Raw genomic sequence first — 22,091 nt, 5'->3', positions numbered from 1 at the left:
AAAAGAATTCATTTTATGACTAAATATGTTAAAGTTGTATACATACTGGCAAAAAAATGGGAACATCTACATGTACAAGAAAAACCATAGATAGCACAATACAATAGGAAAACCAAAGTATTTTGTATTATTTATAACATGTGCAGCATGAGCATCAACCATTTAGTGAAAATGAACTGTAAACTCTGTAACCCTAAGGGTTAGAAATACTGTTGGGTATTTTTCTTCCTTTAGCCTGTCAATTAACTGACTAATCAGATGGCAACATTTAAAACTAAACTTTATGAGGTTAGTAAGTAAGCCTGAAGAATTATGTTTCAAAGACAGACAATTCTTTTTTTTTTTTTTTTGATTTTTTTCCGAGACAGGGTTTCTCTGTGTAGCCTTGGCTGTCCTGGATGAAACTCACTCTGTAGACCAGGCTGGCCTCGAACTCAGAAATCCACCTGCCTCTGCCTCCCAAGAGCTGGGATTAAAGGCGTGCGCCACCACCGCCCGGCCAAACTTATTTTTTGTACATAAATACACTGTTGCTGTCTTCAGACACCCCATAAGAGGGCATCAGATCCCATTACGAATGGTTGTGAGCCACCATGTGGTTGCTGGGATTTGAACTCATGACCTCTGGAAGTCAAGTGCTCTTAACTGCTGAGCCATCTCACCAGCCCTAAAGACAGACAATTCTTGAGTATGGTATTATTAATTATTAGTTCAAATAGTTAAAAGCTATGCACACTTTGAGGTTTTACTTTATTGTGTACATGTTGTGTGTGCTGACATATACAAATGCATTTACAGGCTTGCCCATGCTTGTCTGTGTAGGACAGAGGTTGATGTTTCGTGTCTTCCTCAATCACTCCCTACCACATTTTTTTTTTTAAATAGCCTTTTAATGACCCAGGAATCTGCTGATTTGGCTCTACTGGCCAGCCAGCAAGCCTGGGCATAGCCAGCAGGCCTGGGCATAGCCAGCAGGCCTGGGCATAGCCAGCAGGCCTGGGCATAGCCAGCAAGCCTGGGCATATGGATGTCTCCACCTTCCCAGGTTACAAGCACACTCTGCTAGACCTGCTGCAGACACAATCAGGTCCTCATGCTTTCACTGCAAGGGAAAATAGTGAGACTTACAAATGTGTACACAGAAAACCTAAACTACCACTTCTTTCCCTAATACCAACACAGGCACATCTTCAAGCCACTCTGTGATCTCTCAGTGAGTCAAGGTATGATCACAGATGGCTACTCTTTATGCTCAGAACCAAAACGTTCTCTTCTCACATAGACTATTGCTTACAACCATTGATCCTAGAACAGACTAGTTCTAAAACTTCGTGATGCAGTTTATTGAAACTGCTTCTTTAAACACAGTGACCCACAGGACCCACTAGACTCAAGGTTGAGGTTAAATTTGTGTACACATTTGTAAGTCTTAACATTTGTAAGTCTTACATTTCAATCTGTTTTCAAGAATGCAACACTCATAATAAAACATTTCAGATTAAACTGTTATGGCTATTTTACTTAGTTGAGTCTTGCAAGTCAGTTTTCCAGCTAGATATGCAGTGCCCTGAAAGTGAGGCCAAGGGTAGGGGAAATCCTATACATAGTACACATTTGCATAGTCAACAGAGTAAAATCATCTACAAATTTTGGTCCCAATTTTAGCCTCAAAAATAGTTTCTTGATACCTAAAACTCAACTTTATTCTTGAGACAACAGAGCTTTGACAGGCTTCCTGATGTTTCTGTAATACTATCCCTAATACTATGCTAATACTTCCTAGAATCGATGGGGTCACACCAGTTATAAATGCTTATTTCTACTTCTGTCTCCCTTTTCAGATCCTCATAAATGCTACTATCAAAACACTAGTGCAACGCCAGGCAAAGAATACCCATGGCTGAATGCAATTGGAAGTTGTATTATAACAGAGCATATACCAAAGAGCACTAAAATGGCAGACTGAATTCTAAAAACTGTTATACAAAAAATATACTTTCTTCATTAATTGAAAATGTTTCCTAACACCAGTTTTATCTTGTCCAAATAAGTTCTTTAAATTCTATATCCTTAAAATACTCCTCTCTTCTGTCTCTTTGCTAGTCTCTCCCTCATCACCTCAAAACAAAATTATTATGCTGTCTTTGAAGAGTAACTTTTCTTACTCAGTCTTATAGCATAATAGTTGATAATAATCTACTTTTATTTTCATGTAACTGAGAAAAACTAAACTACCACTTCTTTAATCTATCAGATGTGTTCACATCAGTTACTCAGCTCATTTTTGAGGCTCCTGGCTCTCACCTGCTGACCCAGATGCTGCTATGTAAAATGCCAAATATCACAGTCCACTCTCTCAAGTTGCTTACTTCCACAAATGACTATTGTGCTCAGAGCATGATAAAGTCTGACCAAAATGCTTTGAATATTTATAGAAATAAAGGACAGCTTCTAGCAGGAAAGACCAAAGCTGACCTTACAAACTAGGTGGGAGAGTTATTATTTCAAAGGAACATCCCTGGCTGGTGCAACGGAAGAAGTGAACAAAGAAGGAAATGTACAAATATAGAGGTGGGGATGAGTGAGCCAGCACAACACAGACAGACAGACAGGCTTCACGGGACACCATGCCTGAGAACCCATAATCCTTTACACTCCACAATGGTACAAGTTGTCCTGAAAGTTGTTCTCTGACCTCTCTTATGCATGTGCCCATGCATGAGCAGGCATGTACACATGTACACACACACACACGCTGAATGAATGAATGAATGAATGAATGAATGAATGAAAAAATTTATAAACTGTTAAATGAAATGTAGATGGAAGATGTTTACATGTAAAACAGGAGTTTGAAGGCCAAGAACTGGAGCTAAAGCTTTAGGCGGCCATTCCATGACACTCAATGGAAATAGCTAAGAAGCAGCTATTAGCTTAGTCACTTTTCTCACGGCTGAAACCAGATACCTGGTGTGAAGCAACTTAGGGAAGGACAAAGTGATCTTGGCTCACAGTCTGAAGGTATAGTGATGCCTTCAGACAGGGAAGATATGCAAAGGGAGAGATGATAGCAAGAGAGGTAGCTGTGACCACAGGAGCACAGACGTGGTTGCTTACATCTTGATAAACCAGAAGTATGTCCCCTGTGTCCCAGTGACCCTATGACACATTTGCTCTGCTAGGCCTTTTCTCTTAAAGGTTTCACAACTTTCCAAAACAGCACCACCACATGGGGACCAAGTGTCCAAATGTATATGCTGTAGGGACATGTCACATCCCAGTCAGAACAAAAGCCCATAGACTGTCATCAGTGTGGAGCTTAGCACAAGGTATATAAAGTGACATCACAAAGAAGAAACTCAAACTCTGGCTGCTTCCTATCAACAAATCTTTCTTCAAGGCTGTCCTAGTTCATTTCTGTTGCTGTGATAAAATACCCTAACAAAAGGCAGCTTGAGAGAGAAGAGGTTTATTTTAGCTCACTATTCCTGGGCAGTTGGGGCAGCAGAAATGTAAAACATTATACCCACATTCAGAAGTAGAGGGAAGTTAAGTTCCTATGTGTTCACTTACTAGCCTGTGCTCAGACCAGTTTCCCCACTCACACAGTTTAAGACTCCCTGACAGGAAACAGTGTGCCCCAGCAGGCTTAACTAAGACACTCCCTATGGGTCACCCTGATCAGACAATCCCCATGGAGACTCTTCCCAGGTGACTCCAGACTGTGCGCAGTTGAAAGTCAACAGTGGAAAAGCTCTTCACTGACTGTGTTCCAGGTCTCTGGCTCCCTCACTGACACAGAAGAATGCTTTGCTCACTCCCAGATGCTCCCCAGTCCACACTGCTGAGCTCAGGGACTACAGTGAACACATTTGTTCATGGAGCTTCTCACCATCACTTCAGCTAGAATCTACATCATACAAACTGGTACTTAAATATACTTGGTATTTCATTGTTTACTCTTTCATATATTGGGTTATTTCCTTCGACTGACTGAAAGTCTTTTAAGGGGCCTGTAGTAGGTATATTTCTCCTATCACAGAATGCACTTCAGTGCTAAGAAAACAAAAAGTACTGACTTATACTTGTTAATAGTTACAAAAGCTAAACTTTTATCTGTCCTTCTTTCCATTAGGAACAAGATACAGAAAAAAATTACAAAAGGCCTACAAAATTCTCTTCTTTGACTAAGTCTCACTTTATAGAATAACAGAGGTCGATAAAAGTGAGACTTCTCTGGGCCTGATCTTCAAACATATGTCAGATTTCCCTGATCCATGTGAATATCATTCTCTACAAAACCCACAAGGAAACATGCCAGGATAAGCCACATAGAAAGTGGTCATTTCTCACTTTCTGCACTCCTCCTACTTAGCCATACTTTTAAAATCACAAAACACATAAACAAACCTTATTATCTTCTCAAGATTACCATGGGTACTAGTTCAGTATGTGTCTACTGAGAGCTTTCTCTCAACATTTATTTATATGTAAAGAAATCAAGGGCTCATATATTTGGTCATACACACACACACATCATTCTATTTAACAACTATGACTCAACTAATGTCATGTTTCTAACTGTTTAAAGGAATTCAGCAATGCAAACCTTCATTCATACATCTGTGCACACATCAAAGTATTTCATGATTTGTCAGAGGACAGTTATTTTAACTGTTAAGAATATGATGATCACACAGCTAAATCAACTTTATTTCCAAAGTCAAAGATCATGTTAATTTACTCACTCTTTGAAAGACATGAAGTAAGATTATACTGTGTTGCTTGCCTATAGCCATTGTTACAGCTAAGCTAGCAAGGATGGGAAGTTTTCTTCAAATACTGATTGTGACTGTCTATATAAGGCAACCAACCTTTAAAAAGAACTAGAAGTCGATATGGCATCTCTCTCTCCTTCTTACTAACCCGTTCCCTATCATAGAAACATCTGCCAAGGAGTCGGAGTCTACCAGAAGAGCAAAGGACTAAGAACAGAAAGAGTCCTGACTCTGCTCCATCAACTGGCATGCCTCCTCTAACCACTGCACAGAAAATATACACAATGCTTCAAGTCTATCTTAATCCCACTGAAACCCAGTCACTCTTTACCGACAAACGTTGGTACGGTGATGGATTTCTAAAGGCTAAGCATTTCAAAAGCCAGTACATAAAACCAAACTAAATCCCACCCTTAAAATCAGAATAGATTTCTAGCGTTCAAACATTTCAAACTAAGAAAGCTGTGAAATTAATGTACAACATTAACTAGGACTACCATAGTGCCTTCCCTCCACCATTCCTGCACCTAAGCTCTGACCTCCTTTACAGTGGGGTTAGGAAGGTGAATTTTTACAAACATGACCCATGAGAAATCTATGCTTGCAAATTTGCAAATGTCTTATCACTTATTTAGGCTAATGTCAAAGATATGTCTGCATTCAGCCACGGTCCTATTACTTCCAGCAGAATAGGCAATACCAAAACCCAGTTATACGGAAGAGCAGGGGAGACGGCAGGTGGTACCACAGTTTGACATTTACTGTGATTCTTCAGCAGTGGTTCTGGCTCTAACTTCTCATGAGTGGGTCTAACTACACGCTAAACTACAACCCTGAAATCAAGAAATGGTCTGCTTTAATGCTGAGACATTCAGACTAAGAAAACCACCAGAGCTGAGTATGTCTGTATAAATGTAGGCTGATCATGGCCAACACTTGGCTTTTAAGTGCTTAGATTTGCCAATAAATTATTCTGTGCTCCACTTTGACAGTTTGTTTTCTTATGCTGTCAAATTTTTAAAACATGGTGAAATTATAAGGGTATGAATTAAAATAAGATACTTTCGGTTACAACAAATATAAAGCATCTTTATGTTAGCTCTGTGTAACACTTCAGTAAGACTAATCTAAACAGTCTCAATTTTAACAAAGATAAAAGAATCAGTAGGAAGAACACACTATGATGCTAAAGATGAAATAACACCAAATGTGCATGTTTTAAAGCAAACTAAAACAGAAGAAAACTTTTTTAAATTTTTGAATGCAAAAAATAAATAAACAAACAAGAAATACAACTATTTCAAAATCCAGCAAACTTGTTACAGACAACACTGCACTGAAATCACTTATAACCTTTGTTTCTTTTGTTACGGCTGTTGTCTGTTTTCTTTTGAGACAATGTTTCCCTGTGTGATGGCACTGGCTGTATGGTGGTTGGAACTCCCACTCTAAACCAGGTTGGCCTCGAACTCAGAGAGAGCTACCTGTCTCTGTCTCAGAGTGCTGAGACTGAAGGCATGTATCACCACACTAGGCATAGCCTTTGTTTCTATACCCATAATCACTCTGCATTTCTTCAGATTGCAACAAAAAGACATCTGTGGACTGGCCTGGGCTTCAGCCTTGAATGTGAGGTTTTGTTGCATCCTTCTCTGTTTATCTAATTTTGAAAAGAAATAAAAAGTTGAACGTTTATCCTATTTTAGACCCTTTCTCCTCTGATTTCATAAGGGTTATCAGAAATCCCAGAATATTTTTGAGAAAGCAGGTTCATCCTCTGAATAAAATGACACTGTACGTCTTTTAAGGTTTTCCTTTTGTTCCCAGAGAAGTCTGGAAGTAGACGAGGGTGCTAGCAATCCAGTGTAGTCTGAACCACTCAGCAAGGCTTACTGAAGACTCTGACCTAACTAATCAGCTACCCTTTCCATTTCCTTCGTCTCTTTACACATCTCAGAAGAAGCTGCAGTGACCCTGTCATTGCTGATCCAGGAACTAAATGGCAGTGATTACTGACAAGAATGAACAGTCTCACAACAAAAGCTGGTATCAAATAAAGCGGGGGAACAGCTTGGCTACTTAAGATGGGAGTGGGAGTGGGAGTGGCTACTAGAAATGTAAGGTGATACGTGATTTCAGAAGTGAATTTAGGGCAAGATTTTTTAGTCAAGAAAACAGAAGGGAGGGTAACTGCTACAAAACCAACAACTCTACAGGGCAGAGAGTAGCTTTTCTGCTTTCTCACTGTAGTCACATTTTAAGAATGAGCTATGACGACAGTAAACAACGAAAATGTTCATAATTAGATCAAGCTTGCTGTTGACTATTCCAAATGAGTCGTTCTTCTCCAATAAAAAAGAAGAATCTCAAACGTCAGTTGAGGAGAGTTGATGATGAGTGAGTGCCTGCCTAGCATGTGTAGGGCCCTGGTTTCAATCCTCAGCATGCCTAAGTAAGTAACAAAACAAAACAAATCATAAAATTTAAGTATATAACAGATCACAATTCAAATGTCTAGTTCCTCACTAAATCTCAACCTTTAGCTACTCAATCATAAAATATCAACACACTGGGATAGAAGGGATCGTAGAAGACAAAATAAATTATTTAATAAACAATACATGAGAAATGATTATAATATGTAACTTCCAATACATACTTAACTTTGATTCTACCCCAAAATATAACTATTTTATCTCCCAGCAACTAACAAATTTATCATATAAATGCAGTATTATGTGAAGTTCTTGTTATCAATGTTTCCGTTCTCACTGATTTCTAATGCATACCTGTGATCTGACCACACAGACCATGTGAGGCATGAGGTCTACAATAGCATCCTAATTACTAGAGATTAATAATGAAGTCAAGGGCTGCCTGCTTTTTCGGAAGACCCAGGTTCGATTCCCAGCACCCACACAGCAGCTCACAACTTCTAATTCCAGTCCCAAGGAACTTGACCTCTAGCCTCCACTGCTACCAAGAAAAACACCCCCACACAAAACAAAATCATAATGAAGTCAAATGCCTTCATATATATAATAATACTTGTGATTTGTTTTAATTAGCATGTACAAGACCCTGGAGTTCAAATGCTCAGTGACACACAACAAACAAATTAAAACACATAATTACCTGTTTAAAAAAAAAGAGGCATGTAAGTAAAATTAAGAAAACTAGGAAGAAGGTTACATGGGTTGATTATCTTTCTCAGAGGAAGTGTGTCTAAGGGACTCTAGCCCTACTTCACAGGAGATTCTTATCAGCCAGCAGTCTGTGCTCGATCCATATGCAAGGATATTGCAGTATGCCAACGACAACACCTGCTTATTACTCCTGAACAAAACAGATAAATTCATAAAAACACTAAAAATTGCTAAGACTATCTGAGGGAAAAAAACAATCAATGACTGATTCCTATATATCTACTTAATTGTTGGAATGAGTAAAGAAGGCTAGAACATGCTCAAGAAACAATTTAGCAACATAAGAAGCCCAGGGACTGAGCAACCTGGACTAAGCTATACTTTGGTCTTCCTGTCTTATTTGCAGTAGAATAAAGCAACACCTTTTTCTTTCTACAACTAAGCAAACTTCTGAATTTTATGAAAGGTTTTTGTTTTGTTCTTGTAAGATTATTTTTAACATGACAAACCCATGGGGGAAAAAAGAGAACATCAAAATTAGGCAGTTCTTTACTATTCAATCAGTCGTTCAACCTTAAGCCAACTTGAAGACATTTATTTCAATGTAGCAATATCCAATAAAAGAAACTAAATATGTCACTCTGCAATTTTTAAAAATGGATATTAAGATAAAAATTAAAATACCTGTTGAGCTGGCCCAGAAGTATATTAAAGAAATGTCATCATAAAAGATTAACACTGAAAAAAATATAGTTCTTAAACTTCAGAAATAATGGTTAGGCAAAAAAACCCTGCCATTTATAATGTAAAAGAACACACATTAAATTCCAAAGGGCAGAACCAAAAGGCAGAGCTACTTCCTAGTTCTATAAGTTACTCAAGGGAAGGGAACTGCATCTAATAACTGTGTGCCGGCCCAACTGCTTAACTACATAAGACTACGGAGGGCAGCACTGTTCCCATGAACTGTTTTGATAAAACTATCAGACAGGTTTTAGCTAATCAAAATTTGACTAAGGCAAATTACAGCAACTAGACAGCTGATGAATAATAAAATTAAAACAATAATGTAGATTAGATAACAGCATTACAATTGTTCCGACACTGTAACTAACTCGCACAGATCTGAATGGAAAGATTCACAAAAAGTGCAGGCAGCGAGGCAGGGTAAGAACACACTCACTGGTTTCAGCTGCACTGTGATACTCTAACGTTCTTTAAAGAAACTTAAACTGCTTAAAAGACATTCCTAATATGGAAAAACTGTGACCCAGATGTTCTCACTGGTGAATTTTATCAAGTATCAAGGCCACGTTTTTCTTTCTAGCTTAGTGTGTTTATGTGTTTGCCTTCATGTTTGTCTGCACATCACTTAAGTTACAAGAGGCCAGAAAATGACATTGGCTCCCCTGGAACTGGAGACAGACGACTGTGAGCTGCTGTGCGGTGCTGGGAATCCAACTGGGGTCCTCTAGAAGAGCAGCCAGTGCTTTTATCCACTGAGCTATCGCGCCCGAGTTATGGCACTTTTATATAAAACCCCAAATAATAAAGAGGCACATTCCCAAGTTATTATATGTGACCAACCTCACTAGACAAAACTATATTTTAAAATGCTTTATGAGAATATATTTGTTAGAAATAAATAAAGGAATCTAATTTTTCAATGCTCTCCAAGCATGTGCCTTTTTCACTGTTGTTGGTAAACAATTCCAGTCTTATTATGTTCCTTATCTGTTTGCTTTTTACGTGTTCCTAACACCTCACTCATGACATAACCAACCTGTATTTGGATCTTCTTCACAGGTCTCATTAATTCTGAGACCGTTCAGTATATAAAGTGCTTACTAAGGGGGATGAAGAATCCAAGTTCAGAACCCTGTAAGTGGGTGTGTTCGTGTATAGCTATAAGCCCTGTTCTGGGGAACAGAAAGTTTATCTGAATTTTAATCAAGCTTATGAAAATATAAAATTGTATTTTATTAGTTTCCTCACTGTACTACGTTAATCTCTTTCTGGAACTCTTCTCTGTCGCTGCTTTTAAACTTTACTTATTTTATATTGTTTCTATCTTTCTGTTCTTGGTTTTAGGGTATTTCTTGTACTTTAACTTACAGGTTACATTTTGGTTTTTGTTTACAATATTACATAGCATTTTCCAACTAATTTGACTTGGTGAACACATCTTTCTAAACATCTTTTCATTTGCATATACACGTGTGTGTTGGGAGGAGGGTATACCACCCATGGGCCATTGGAGGCCAGAGTTTAATACTCTCCCTGTCATTTTCTCAGTTTCTCAGTGAAACTATCTCTATCTAGTTGACTAGAGCAGCTGGCCAGTGAGGTTCTGGGATGCCCGTGTCTCCATCTCCCCAGCACTGGGACTACAGGAGTGTGCCACCATGTCCAGCTTTTTATATGGGTACTGGGACTCCAAGCCTAGGATCCCACAATTGCACAGTACTTTAGCCACTGCATAACCTCCCCGCTCCTTGGTAGACACCTCTAAAACCTGTGGTTTTGTTTCTTTTTTGCATCGGCTTGAACATGATCACGTTCGTGAGTACAGAACAGACTCCCTCCCTCTACAATCTTTCATCTGAGAGCACTTCTCTGACTATCCTAGTTATTTCAGTGATTTTAAAAACAAAAAGTAGAAAGTAATCACCATGGTTTCTAATATCCTGAATCATCAATCTGTTCTTTTTATATTTTAAGTGTGACACAATACTCCTATAACTTGTTACGTAATGCAGACAATCTTGCCTTTCCAGTTTAAAGACAAAATACTTAATATCGATACAAATACGATTATGATAGGAAGATCCATGGGCCAAGAACTAGAAAGGTATAAAACTCAGTATTTTATCTAATATATAATTATACATAATATCTAAGTCTCAGCTTGTTTTTCTCTACAGAAATTGTTGACTTATATTACCACCTGGTGGTTGGTAACTCAACATCTCCCTCCAATTTAATACAGAAACAAAAAAACAAAACACCAGAAACAAACTAAAAACATCTTCCTAAATAAATGACTTAACAAAACAGTGACTATGAGTGGTAGCCTGGAAACAAGCTCAGAACCCAGAGAAAAATCAGAATCTGGGGATTCTGTCCCAGGAGAACTTCCCCAAACAGAAACTGCAGCTGAATGTTTCTGTCAAGAGTTAAAATCTAAGTCCTGCCAAGGTGGAGCCCTTCGGGGCTGCTTCTTTAACAGAGTGAGCCAGAGGTGAGTGAGTCCTCTAGCAAGACACTAACAGACCTCTGTGCCATCTAAGAGACTACAAAAATCCTCATGCACTGAACACAAAAGTATTAAAAAGGCTCCTCTAAGTACCTGACAGAAACAAACAGAGTAATTATTGAAAAGGACAGCATCACCATAAACCTAAAACATTTTATTAACAGCACCTCTCATATATTTATTGTATAAATCAAGAACAGATAAAATTTTCCTAAATAACAAAGAATTTATAAAAATATCCTTCTTGGCTTATATACCTGTCTAGGCAATTAGAAAGAACAAGTCTACACAAGTATAGACTATTATCAAAGCTTAGTTCTACCGTTTGCAATTTGGGAAAATTCTCAGAATATACTTTAACCATCTTCAAAGCGTCTCTCACCAACTCAACATTACAGATGAACAACTTTTAAGTTATACTGTCATGTTTTAAAACTTAGACAGCAATGATTTTATTTTCCAATGAGGTACTTTAATAAAGAATCACATTCATATCAATAGCCTGTGACATTCTAAAATAAGCTAAACAGAAATCCCTCCATTCAGCAGTAAATATACACTAACATAATGTTTTATCTTCTTTATAATCCCAAATGAGTTCATTTCCTAAGATCTAATTATTTGCTTTATCAAGAAATAGAACAGTGATTTTAAAAGACTATTTTAAAGGTTGTATTACTACTTTAATAACTCTGATTTTGTATTACCAAAATGGACCAAAAATAGTCCTTGTCATAACCACGTAGTTAACAGATCTCAGTATCTTCCTTCTCCCCTCATACCTATTGTATCTGGGAGGTCTAGTAGTTCATTGTGCTGCAAGTCAAGGTTGGTTATCTGTGTGCAGTTTCCAATCTCCTTTGGAAGGTGTTCAAGTTGATTGTGAGCTACATCCAGGGTAATGAGGTTACATAATTCACCTGTAAATTGATCAACATAATAATAGGCATTAAAGAATATATCAGGTAATTCTTGTAAGCAAGGGGGTACATTTATGGTTTCTAAATTCAACTTCTTCAAAATGGCAAATTATCTACTGAAGACACTCATGCTGTGGAAAGTTCAGCTCAAGCGCAGAATCCCAAACTATTATTTCAATAACTGACAGCTGATGAAATGAAAATGCTGCTCATAAACTAACACATTACCATTTTGTGCTGTATGTTCTTGGTGCTGTCTTTTGGTCCTAAGGATTAAACCCAAGGCCTCATACTAAGCATGCACTCTTGTCACTGAGCTACATACAAACCATCCTCCATCTAAGCTTGTGTTATACAATTCCTTTTAAGCAGATATTTTGACCACAAATGCTAATAAATTCTAAGATTTTTCAAAAACTGACTAATTTTATTAAGCAAATTCACTACATACTAGAGACACCTTCTACATCATTGTATGTGTGCTTTCAAAATGCATGTTCCAACATTCTATAAATGGTTAAGTCGGTATTTCAAATAAAAATTCCTTCTCAATATAAGAGAAAATGAGGTGTTTTCCCCCACCCTTTCTGGGTTAGAAAGAGGTACACTGGGAATTCAGATTTCTCCTAACGCTCTGTTAAGACCTTTTTCTATTTATAACGGATTTGTAGGTCTTCACATAATATGTTTGTTTGTTTGTTTGTTTGTTTGTTTGACACAGGGTTTCTCTATGTAGCCCTGGCTGTCCTGGAGCTTGCTAAATAGAGCAGGCTGGCCTAAAACTCAGAGACCCACCTGTCTCTGAATATTGAGAAGCAAGATGTTGGAGATACTGAAGAAAGGAAAAATATCTAAGTCTGAAGAGTGTGGGGCAGATTACTAATTTACACATTGATAGACAAAGACAACAAAACATCAAAGTTTGATCTCATCAAAAGATACTATCAAAAGAGTGAAAAGAGACCAAGTGAGAGAAGAAGACATTTACAGGTTGTGGATTTGATACAGAATACATATATATTTAAAATACAAAAGAAACCACTATAAAACACCCTTCTCAGTCCCCAAAGAAGCCAATTTAAAAACTGGCTCAGGCTGAGCACAATATCACAACCTGTAATCTCACATTTAAGAGACTAAGACAGACAGTCTGCAAGTTTAAAACCAGTCTCCAGTTTATTCAAAAAATAAAAAATAAAAAGATTTAAAAGTATTGTTTAGATTTTCAAATGGCAGACACATGGCATAGGTAAAAGTAGTCAGCACGTCATCTAAGTATCAGGTCATTAAGAGAGGTCCACTGTATCACTCTGTCTATTAGGATAGCTAGCACTGGAGAGCAGAAGATGCTGCCGAGCATGTACAAACACTAGAACGTTGGGTTCAGCTGACTGGACTAAGTACCGGTACAGTTCCTGTGGCAACCAGTAGGATAGCTTCTTTAAAACTATGAACATAAATATTTAGTTACCACATAATTCTAAATCTGGGAATTCTAGAACTATCTAAAAAACAGAAAACTGGAAGCAGGGACTAACTGAAAATTACAGCACACAACTGTACAACAGCACTCACAGAAGCATTATTCATTAACTGTCAAAAAATGAGTATAATGTCAAATGTCCAGAAGTCGATGAATAAGGAAAATGTTGTATATATGAATAGTAAATATTCTATAGCTTTACAGGAGAGTAGAATTCTGATACATGCTAAAAACCGATTAAATTTTTAAAAATATACTAAGTGAAATAAGCCATATACAAGGGCTATAAATTATAAAATCCTACTTAATGGGGTACTTACACTAATCCTATTTCTAGACAGAAAGTAGAATAGTGGCTACTGGGCTCAAAGAGGACTCGGTTTAAAGGCTGATAGAAGTAGCAGTTTAATTGGCACACAGTTTTGTTCTCAGATGATGAAAAGGTTCTGTAGCCGGAAAATGATGATAGCTGGACAAGATGAATACATTTAATACCACTAACCCTCTAAATAAATTCTATGTCACATCTACTTTGTAACAACATAAAATATATGGTCAACCATATTCAAGCCAGATTCATTTTTATATTAGATAAGAAGAGTCTCAAGGCAGCCTTCATCGTAGGGGTAGGGGTAGGAGTAGGGGTAGGGGTAGGGTAACTAACCCTAGTTAGAGCACTATGTATAGGTGACACTTAAGAGATATAACATTAGACATCAATTGCACATATACAATACAGGTCCTGTGCTTGAAAAATTAATTTACCAAATCAACAGTTCTAAACACAAAAAATTATTTGATGACTGATGTAAGTACTTGACAAAATTAAAGATACTTTTAACGTTAAAAAATCCTAATAAAGAACAGAGAGGAAATTTATACATTAATTTATCTCTGATTTTTCAATGTGATACATAAAAGAAACTTGAAGTAAACATTCCTGTCCTCATAATACTAACTAAAAGGCTGTGGATTGACAATTCCTGTTACATTCTTCAGAGACTTAAGGACAAAGGACAAATTCATGACCTAAAAACTAGAGCGATGTGAATTCCAAGATTCAGTTTAGCAGACATAAAAGCTGTAGCTTAGAAGGAGCAGCTCAAAGGTAAGTGCTGCTCCAGACTGTGGCTACAGATGAGATCACTGAGGAGTCTGCAAGAGTGAAGCCTCCTAAGAACAGCCCTTCTCTCTCCAGGCCTCATGCAGGCTCTCAGAGCAAAGACAGCAGAAACGTTATTGATTTCACCTAAGCATGTAAAGCAATAGAAAATCTAAGACAATCTCCCCCCACAATCTATTGGATTAAATTTATACAACTTCTGCTCTGCTTGTTTTGGTACAGTGGGCAGACTTCAATTGAGTCTTTTAATAAATACCATATGGCTATCTCAGGGTTCCCCTCTATACACCTATATTCACACATAAAACTGTGAGGATTGTATTATAGGATGCCAAAAGTCATTGTGATATTAGGACTTTCTCTATCAACGTATTCTGCCATTTGCTGCAGTAAAAAAAATTCTCATTTTGTCAATACCTGCTAGAAGGAAGAGTAAGTAAATTTTTGTCTTAAAAGAAAAGGAAAAAATCTACATACAGAAGAACAAAACTAAGAACTGCATTAGATTTTTCTTCAGAAACCATGCAATAACAGCAGTAGAGTGAAATATTAAAACACAGGCAGGGCAGGGGGTCATCTACCTACAAAGGTCTGTTACTAACAGAACTATCCTTCAAAAGTAACAGAGAAACAAAGACTTGTAAGACTAACAAAATGGAGGGGGTACCTGTACTCACTAGACCTGATTTACAAGAAACATTAAAATAAATTCAGAAAAAAGGAAAATAATATATACAGAAACTTCATCAACATGAAGAAGGTAGCAAAGAAAAAACACAGCTAACTTTGTTTTTAAACTCATAATTACTATAAGAAGCATCAGTTTGGTCAAAACATTAATAAGATCATGAGAAATGGAAACATTTTTAGGCAAAACAGAAGAAACTGGACCTATTTGCTATAAGGTATCCACATTCGCCACCAAGGGGGACAGTGCTCACTGGAAGCAGACTAATATTAATCTAAATATACTACAACAAGCAAGCAATACCCCTCAGAAAGAAAGACCATTGAAAGCCAGACCTGGGGGTGCACGCCAGCACTTCCGGCACTTAACACGTGGTCAGACACCTAAGGCTAATAGTAACCAAGAGAAGACTAGAGCAGCTAGAGCAATTTCATGCAAAGCATACCTCAAAACAAAGTAAATTATCAGGGATATAGGAAAATATCACACAATGCTAAATGAATGGGTCAATTCTTTTATTATTTTTTAGTCTTTCAATACCTTCTATTCAGCAGTAAGCACAGTAGCCATTCTAACACTTAGTGAATGGCTCTCAGTCTGAAGCATCGTTTTCTCACTTCTCGACTACTATCACTCTCCAAGATCCAGGTTCTTTCCTCCAGATCTCCCCAGAAAAACGGCACAAGTGTAAGCAGCAGCTAAGAGCAGCTGAAAAGTCCTCCTTTCCTCCTCCTCTCCTGATCCTCTCCCTCCTTCTCCCTGGTGACAACTCTTGGAAGACAGACATATACACCTATAACTCTTTCCCACATCTTTTACAGTACTTAGTGCAAGGCAGCATTTTAACTTTTTGTTATTTCATTCTTTCCGCAGTGTGACACAAAGTCTCTTCATGTGGATCACTCAAATTCTACATTCCCCTGCCCTTGCCCCCCCATCACTGGGACTATAGGCGTGAACCACCACTGTCGGCTTGTCACTATCTTTTGTCATAGTAAATGCTCAAAAGTTGTTTCAACTCCAACTAAACTAAATTTCCACTAATATAAAGGAAGATGCACACCAAATCTAAAATGGACAGAGCAACTAAATTCAGCAAGGTAGATCAAGAAACATAGGTAACTTTGGAGCAGCTATGATTCAATGCTTCCTATTCTTAGCAATAATAAAGATGCTTATTAAAACAATCATATCTAAGTTTTATGTGAACATAAATTTTAACTCACTTAGGTACATACTTGGAAGCATACATGGCTAAATATATTCTGACGGCATCATTGAACTTTGTAATCCATGGGTAACTGTCATTTAAATGGCCAAACCACTCTGCATTCCTAGTAACGATGGATGAGAATCCTCAGCTAAATTAGAGACTATCTGTGTTTTTGATTTTTGACATTCTGATTATGCAGTGCTTACAATTTGAGAGTGGAAATCACAGGATATAAGGGGGTTATTAAGGGAGAGCTAGTGATGTGACAGTGTTTGTTCTCAAAAAGCTTAAACATCTACTGTGGCAAATTATGAGTTGAAAATTAGAAGAATACACATATAACATATACACATAATTATGAGTAAAGAGAAAAGCAAGTCTGGCTGCATGGATTTTTAAAAGGCTAGAATATACAAAATGAGCAAAAACTACCTAGAGAGCACAAGAAAAAGTAGTAAAAGAAGTGGGGGGGGGGAGAATCACAGGCTCAGTAACTTCATTGTCAGTTGCTAAGTTTAATAGAAACAAGTCCATAGGTTTACCAAAATCAGTGTTACTATACAAGCATACTATTTGTATTACCTGCTATTTAGAAACCACTAAAGAAAGGCAAAAGGATTAAATGTTGGTACTTTTATACTGTTGGTCAGGTAGGAACAAAAATACACATGCTCTAACTCTATACAGCAGAAAAATAATGCCAGTAGAAGAGGTGAGACACAAAAAGGCATGTGTGTGTATGTGTATTATATATAATATATATTTCCGCCCTATACAATCAAGTAAAATTAATGTACTTCTGTATTAGTCCACATGCTGCGTTATCTTCATAGGCACAGCAGCTGGGGCAGTGATGGAGCCCAGCATCAGTGGTTGGAACTGGTGTTCTGTTTAACTGAGACGCTCAATCTTTGTTTTGAATATTTAATCTAAACTGTGACAACAAAACTGCATGAGAGTTTGGTTTGTAAAACTTGCAAAAATGAACAATCTTCAACATACTTTAGTGAAAACATTTTATTCTACAGCATATTTTATTCTACAGAAGTTTTCTAATGTATAAAATAATTGCATTTCAATTTTTTAAAAATATTTTTGTCTCTAGAGAAGAATTAGAAAATGTTTTCTGTCCTTTCTAAGCATGACACTGACTAGACAATAAAATATGCCAGACGTACCTCTTCCCAAAGGTGATAACTCAAAATAGACTGTAACGTAAATGACAGTTTATGATACAGTGTTAGCATCCAGACAATGGTAATGTGACTTCTGCTGTCTGAGGGTAATCAACCAGGATGTAGACGTACGCCCATCAAGCAGAAAGGAAAAGTGAGAAGTCCTACTTCCTCCCCTGTAGGAGCACCAGCAATTGTCTGTTTTAACACTCAGTTCCGGAGACCTGGCAGATCCCCAGGCTTCCCATGTTTCTTAACAGTCTTTGACTTTAATTAACACACACACACACACACACACACATTTACACATGATCATTCAAGTAACAAGCTTAATGAATGCTATACAATCACGCATATTTCTAAAACTTAACAGAAGATAAAGTACTACTACCTGGGCATTAATTCAAACGATAATCATATATTCTCTTTTCTGGGTTCCACACTGGACATTGAAGAAACAGACTATAATACAATACACCAAATGAGTGTTCCTTTGAAACTAAAAATTAGTAAGACTGTATATAAATTATTGAAGGGTGCTAAAGAGGACCTGTACTCCAAATTGGCCTTTGATTACTTGCTTATAAAATTTCAGTATAAAGAGCCATTCTTCTGGATCTTCAAGGCCATTCATGGTAAAGATTTCTTTAGGTTTGATTGTTTTTAAGTAGAATCTTTCTTTGCTGCCCCAGGTAGGCCTCAAAGCCTTATGCCCAAGATCTTCTGAGTGTTGGGACTACATGATGTACCAACATAGCCAACTAGTTAATGATCTTTAACTTTATGACTTCACTAACTTGTTTTTCAAAGAAAAACGTATTGCAAACGTACTGAAAATCAGCAGTAACAAAAGCAAGTTTCCATATTCAGAAACTTACACTAGAGAGAACATGGGATCAGGACTCAAAAGAATAGGATGTAACTGCTGCAAACGTAAAATGGGCAAAGAAATGGAGAGTGAACGATGAGGGCAGTCAGGATGGAAAGTAAAATAAGTATGTACACGTTAGAACTTAAGGCATGGAAGGGGGAAGGGGGGAAATCTGGCATGTACTAAATATCAACTAAGGAATATGAACCATTTTGACCAAATAATGAAGTATAAGACTTTGAAACAGATGGTTAGAAAATTGTTCCAAAAGCCCATTTTCTCATAGATTTGAATGGATGTTCTGCAGGAAGGCAGGAAACCTTAGAGCGTAGGGCAAGTCATTCCAACTAGGTAGCAATCAACACAGTACTTATTGTAAGAGCTACTGAGAGAGGTAGAAAGAACTCAACCCCTAAAAGCACAGAACTTTAACAAGATTTCTAGAACAACCCACAGTGATTCTTCCTTCAGGATAAACACATATACTGATTACATAATTACCCCCTTCCTTTGAATGGACTGAACTGTAAAACATGCCATGCCAAGTGACATGTGATAACATTACAAAAGACTGTGGCTTCCACCTTGTTATACTCTTCTGATTTCTCAAAGCTGTCGTCCTTGAGGAAATAAGGTCCCACTGTCAGCTGACCCTAACGATGACATCTTGAACTTAGGTGTGGAATCTTTTTCAAGTGAGCCTTCAGAGACCACCCATAACCTTGGCTAACAGCCTGATGAGACACCCTGGCAAAAACAACCTTGACTTAGAAGTCCACTGAAAATAGTTCTACCTGATGAACAAATTATTGCTGTTTTAAGAGTAATACGTTGTTACATAAGAGATAATTAATATAAGAATTGTATAAAATCCTCAATTTTTATTATGACATTTCTCATAAATATGCTTGTGGAAAATAATCTCATCAAAAGCCAAAGTTCTATTAGTCTGAGAAGCCAGAGGACAAGGTTCAGAGTTATTAAAGGAACTGGAACTTTAGTAGCAGAAAATAAAACAATTACAAAGAATGAAGTCCCAAAATTTGCAATACATAAAAATAAGTATGTGTGAGAGGAGGTTATGAGGAGCCTGAGAAGGAAACAATAGTTTAAAAGCAAAATGAGCAGATCAGACTTACTATGGTACCAAACAGTCTGGAACTTTAGCCCTGCCAAATTAGAAGGATTAGGAAACAGAATATCAAAAGAGCTATATAACAGAGAGGAAAAAAAACCCCACAGCTTAAGAATACAAGATGTTTACTAGGTTTTTAAGGGCACAACTAAAAAATACCCTAAGAGATAAATGTAAATCTCTATAACATTACAATGACTCGAAGGAAATTTAACTATGGAGCAAAACAAACTGTTAACACTTAGGAGAAGGTGATAAGAGAATTCATCCATAGTCATCACACAGAATCCATTCAAGCCATTCAATCAGCAGTGACTAGATATCAGTATGAACCACCATGGCTATAGTGAACTAGAAAACGAACACGATATACAGGAAAATGGTTCCTAGGATAGTAGACAAGAGCTAAACATGATCATGTTCTCTAAAACCAAGGAAAACTGTATGAATCTTCTGTTTGCCAAGTTACTGCTCAAGAGTAATTCAAGTTACAAAACAAGCAGGAAAGGACTAGTCAAGACAACTGAAGTACCTACAAGCTGCTTTAAGGCAGAGTATAAGAGACAATCGCACAGCAGTAAAAAATTCATGCAACCTGAAAGGAAGTCCCATCTAGAATTTGCCTACACCTCATCATCATATAGAAAGCAAATGAGGAATGGTAGCACAGAGCCAATAAAAAGCAACCCAGTAATTCCCAATAGTAGTGGTGCAAAGCTGGGAACAGTCTAAATATCTGCCATTTAGAAAAGCCCTCATAAAATACAGCCTATCTGGAAGACTCCTGAGAAAGGAATATTGGGAATAATTTAGATCTAAACAAAAGAACAATTGTAACCAACGCTTAAAAGGAAAATACAAAGAATCAAACTGATTCCCAAGTAACTGAACTGTATGCCAAAACTGTATGTCCTAAAGTAATTCAACAAAATCTAGATCCAACAGTGCTGTAGCAATGCTCCGATATCCAATTAAAATGTAACCCAGCATCCAAATATAGAAAGTATGGTCTCTGATGAAGAAACAAAAGCAAGAAATAACAAAACAGTAAGACAAGAATACCAAAAAGACAACTAAAAATGAGTTTCCCCAAGAAAAAAAAAGAGGTCCACAAGACAAAAAAAAAAAAATGGAACAAAAATTTCACCCAAATATAATACACAGACATAAAAACGGTTTGAAATAATGACTAAATAGAATCAACCAACAAGGACTTAGAGAAATGGAGCAACAGGATACTCAACAGAGCCTCACTCCCCACCCCTCCTAAAGACTTAGCCCGGGGCTCCTCTAAGCAAGGACCTGTTTAAGAAGGGGCACAACAGCAGCAAGGACTGCACCCCTGTCGCTGGGTAACATGCTCTCAGGGTGTGACTGATGTCTCCCCCCACTTACTGCAGGCAACACAGAAAGTGCCGATCTTAACGCTGCTCTGTCTCACACACTGTTTCTACTTCTCTTATTTTCTCTTTGAACAATGAGATAAAGACCTGGACATCCTCCAGGTAGCTATTGTTTGGTAAAAAAAAAAACCTGACAATCTGTAATAGTTCACTTCCCACTGTCCAAATTTCTTACTAATCTCCAGTTCCTATAAAGTTATTTATTGGCATTTGTTAAAAAACACTCAAATGAGATTTTTAATAAATAATGTCTAGATTCATAAAAGCAATTTTACTGCCCCTGGAAAAACTTAAATAATTTAAATACTTTTAGGGATTAAAGCTTACTATTTAAGGTAATACTGAAAATAATACTAAAATATTATAACACCAGAATATTAACATATGATACTAAAATACTAAAAATTCTGAAATATAAAATACCAAAATAGTGGGGGAAAGTAAATATTGGGTTTCCAATAAATTCTATTCAAGCCATATGTATTACTATAATATTGTTTTATTTATTTATTTATTTATTTATTTATTTATTTATTTATTTATTTATTTTGGTGGTGAGCCTAGCCTTTAACTGCTGAGCCATCTCTCCAGCCCTTAAGCCATATGTATTAAAGGCCTAACATTTAGCATCTAAGAAATTCAAAGAAAAATTGCACATCAGAAACAGTTAATCTATACTAAGTTCATTCAATTTTTAAAAGCCACAGATTCTGTTTATTTTATACTATGAATGAATAATTGATTACATAACTACTGCATATTGATTACATATCAATTGTCTTAAACTATAATCCTGCCAAGTACTATGAATTGACTGTTTTCAATACATGTTATGTCAAACAGGTAAAAAAAAGATATTACCGACTTTACTTTCTCACATATCTAAGTGAAGGCTGTTGG

General features: G+C 37.0%; 1 protein-coding gene across 3 annotated transcripts in view; it reads right to left on the bottom strand.

Moving 5' to 3' along the window:
* The window catches only part of Shoc2 (SHOC2 leucine rich repeat scaffold protein), a 78,335-nt gene that overhangs the window by 15,930 nt on the left and 40,314 nt on the right, over positions 1 to 22,091 (bottom strand). For all 3 annotated transcript variants that reach the window (XM_028773761.1, XM_028773754.1, XM_028773768.1), the window contains exon 3: positions 11,963 to 12,100. In XM_028773761.1, the coding sequence (XP_028629594.1) occupies positions 11,963 to 12,100 (138 nt within the window). The remainder of the gene's footprint in view (positions 1 to 11,962; positions 12,101 to 22,091) is intronic.

Source organism: Grammomys surdaster, unplaced genomic scaffold (assembly GCF_004785775.1).
Source record: "Grammomys surdaster isolate TR1022 unplaced genomic scaffold, NIH_TR_1.0 66, whole genome shotgun sequence".
Classification (NCBI taxonomy): domain Eukaryota; kingdom Metazoa; phylum Chordata; class Mammalia; order Rodentia; family Muridae; genus Grammomys; species Grammomys surdaster.
This window is presented reverse-complemented; position numbering and strand designations above follow the sequence as displayed.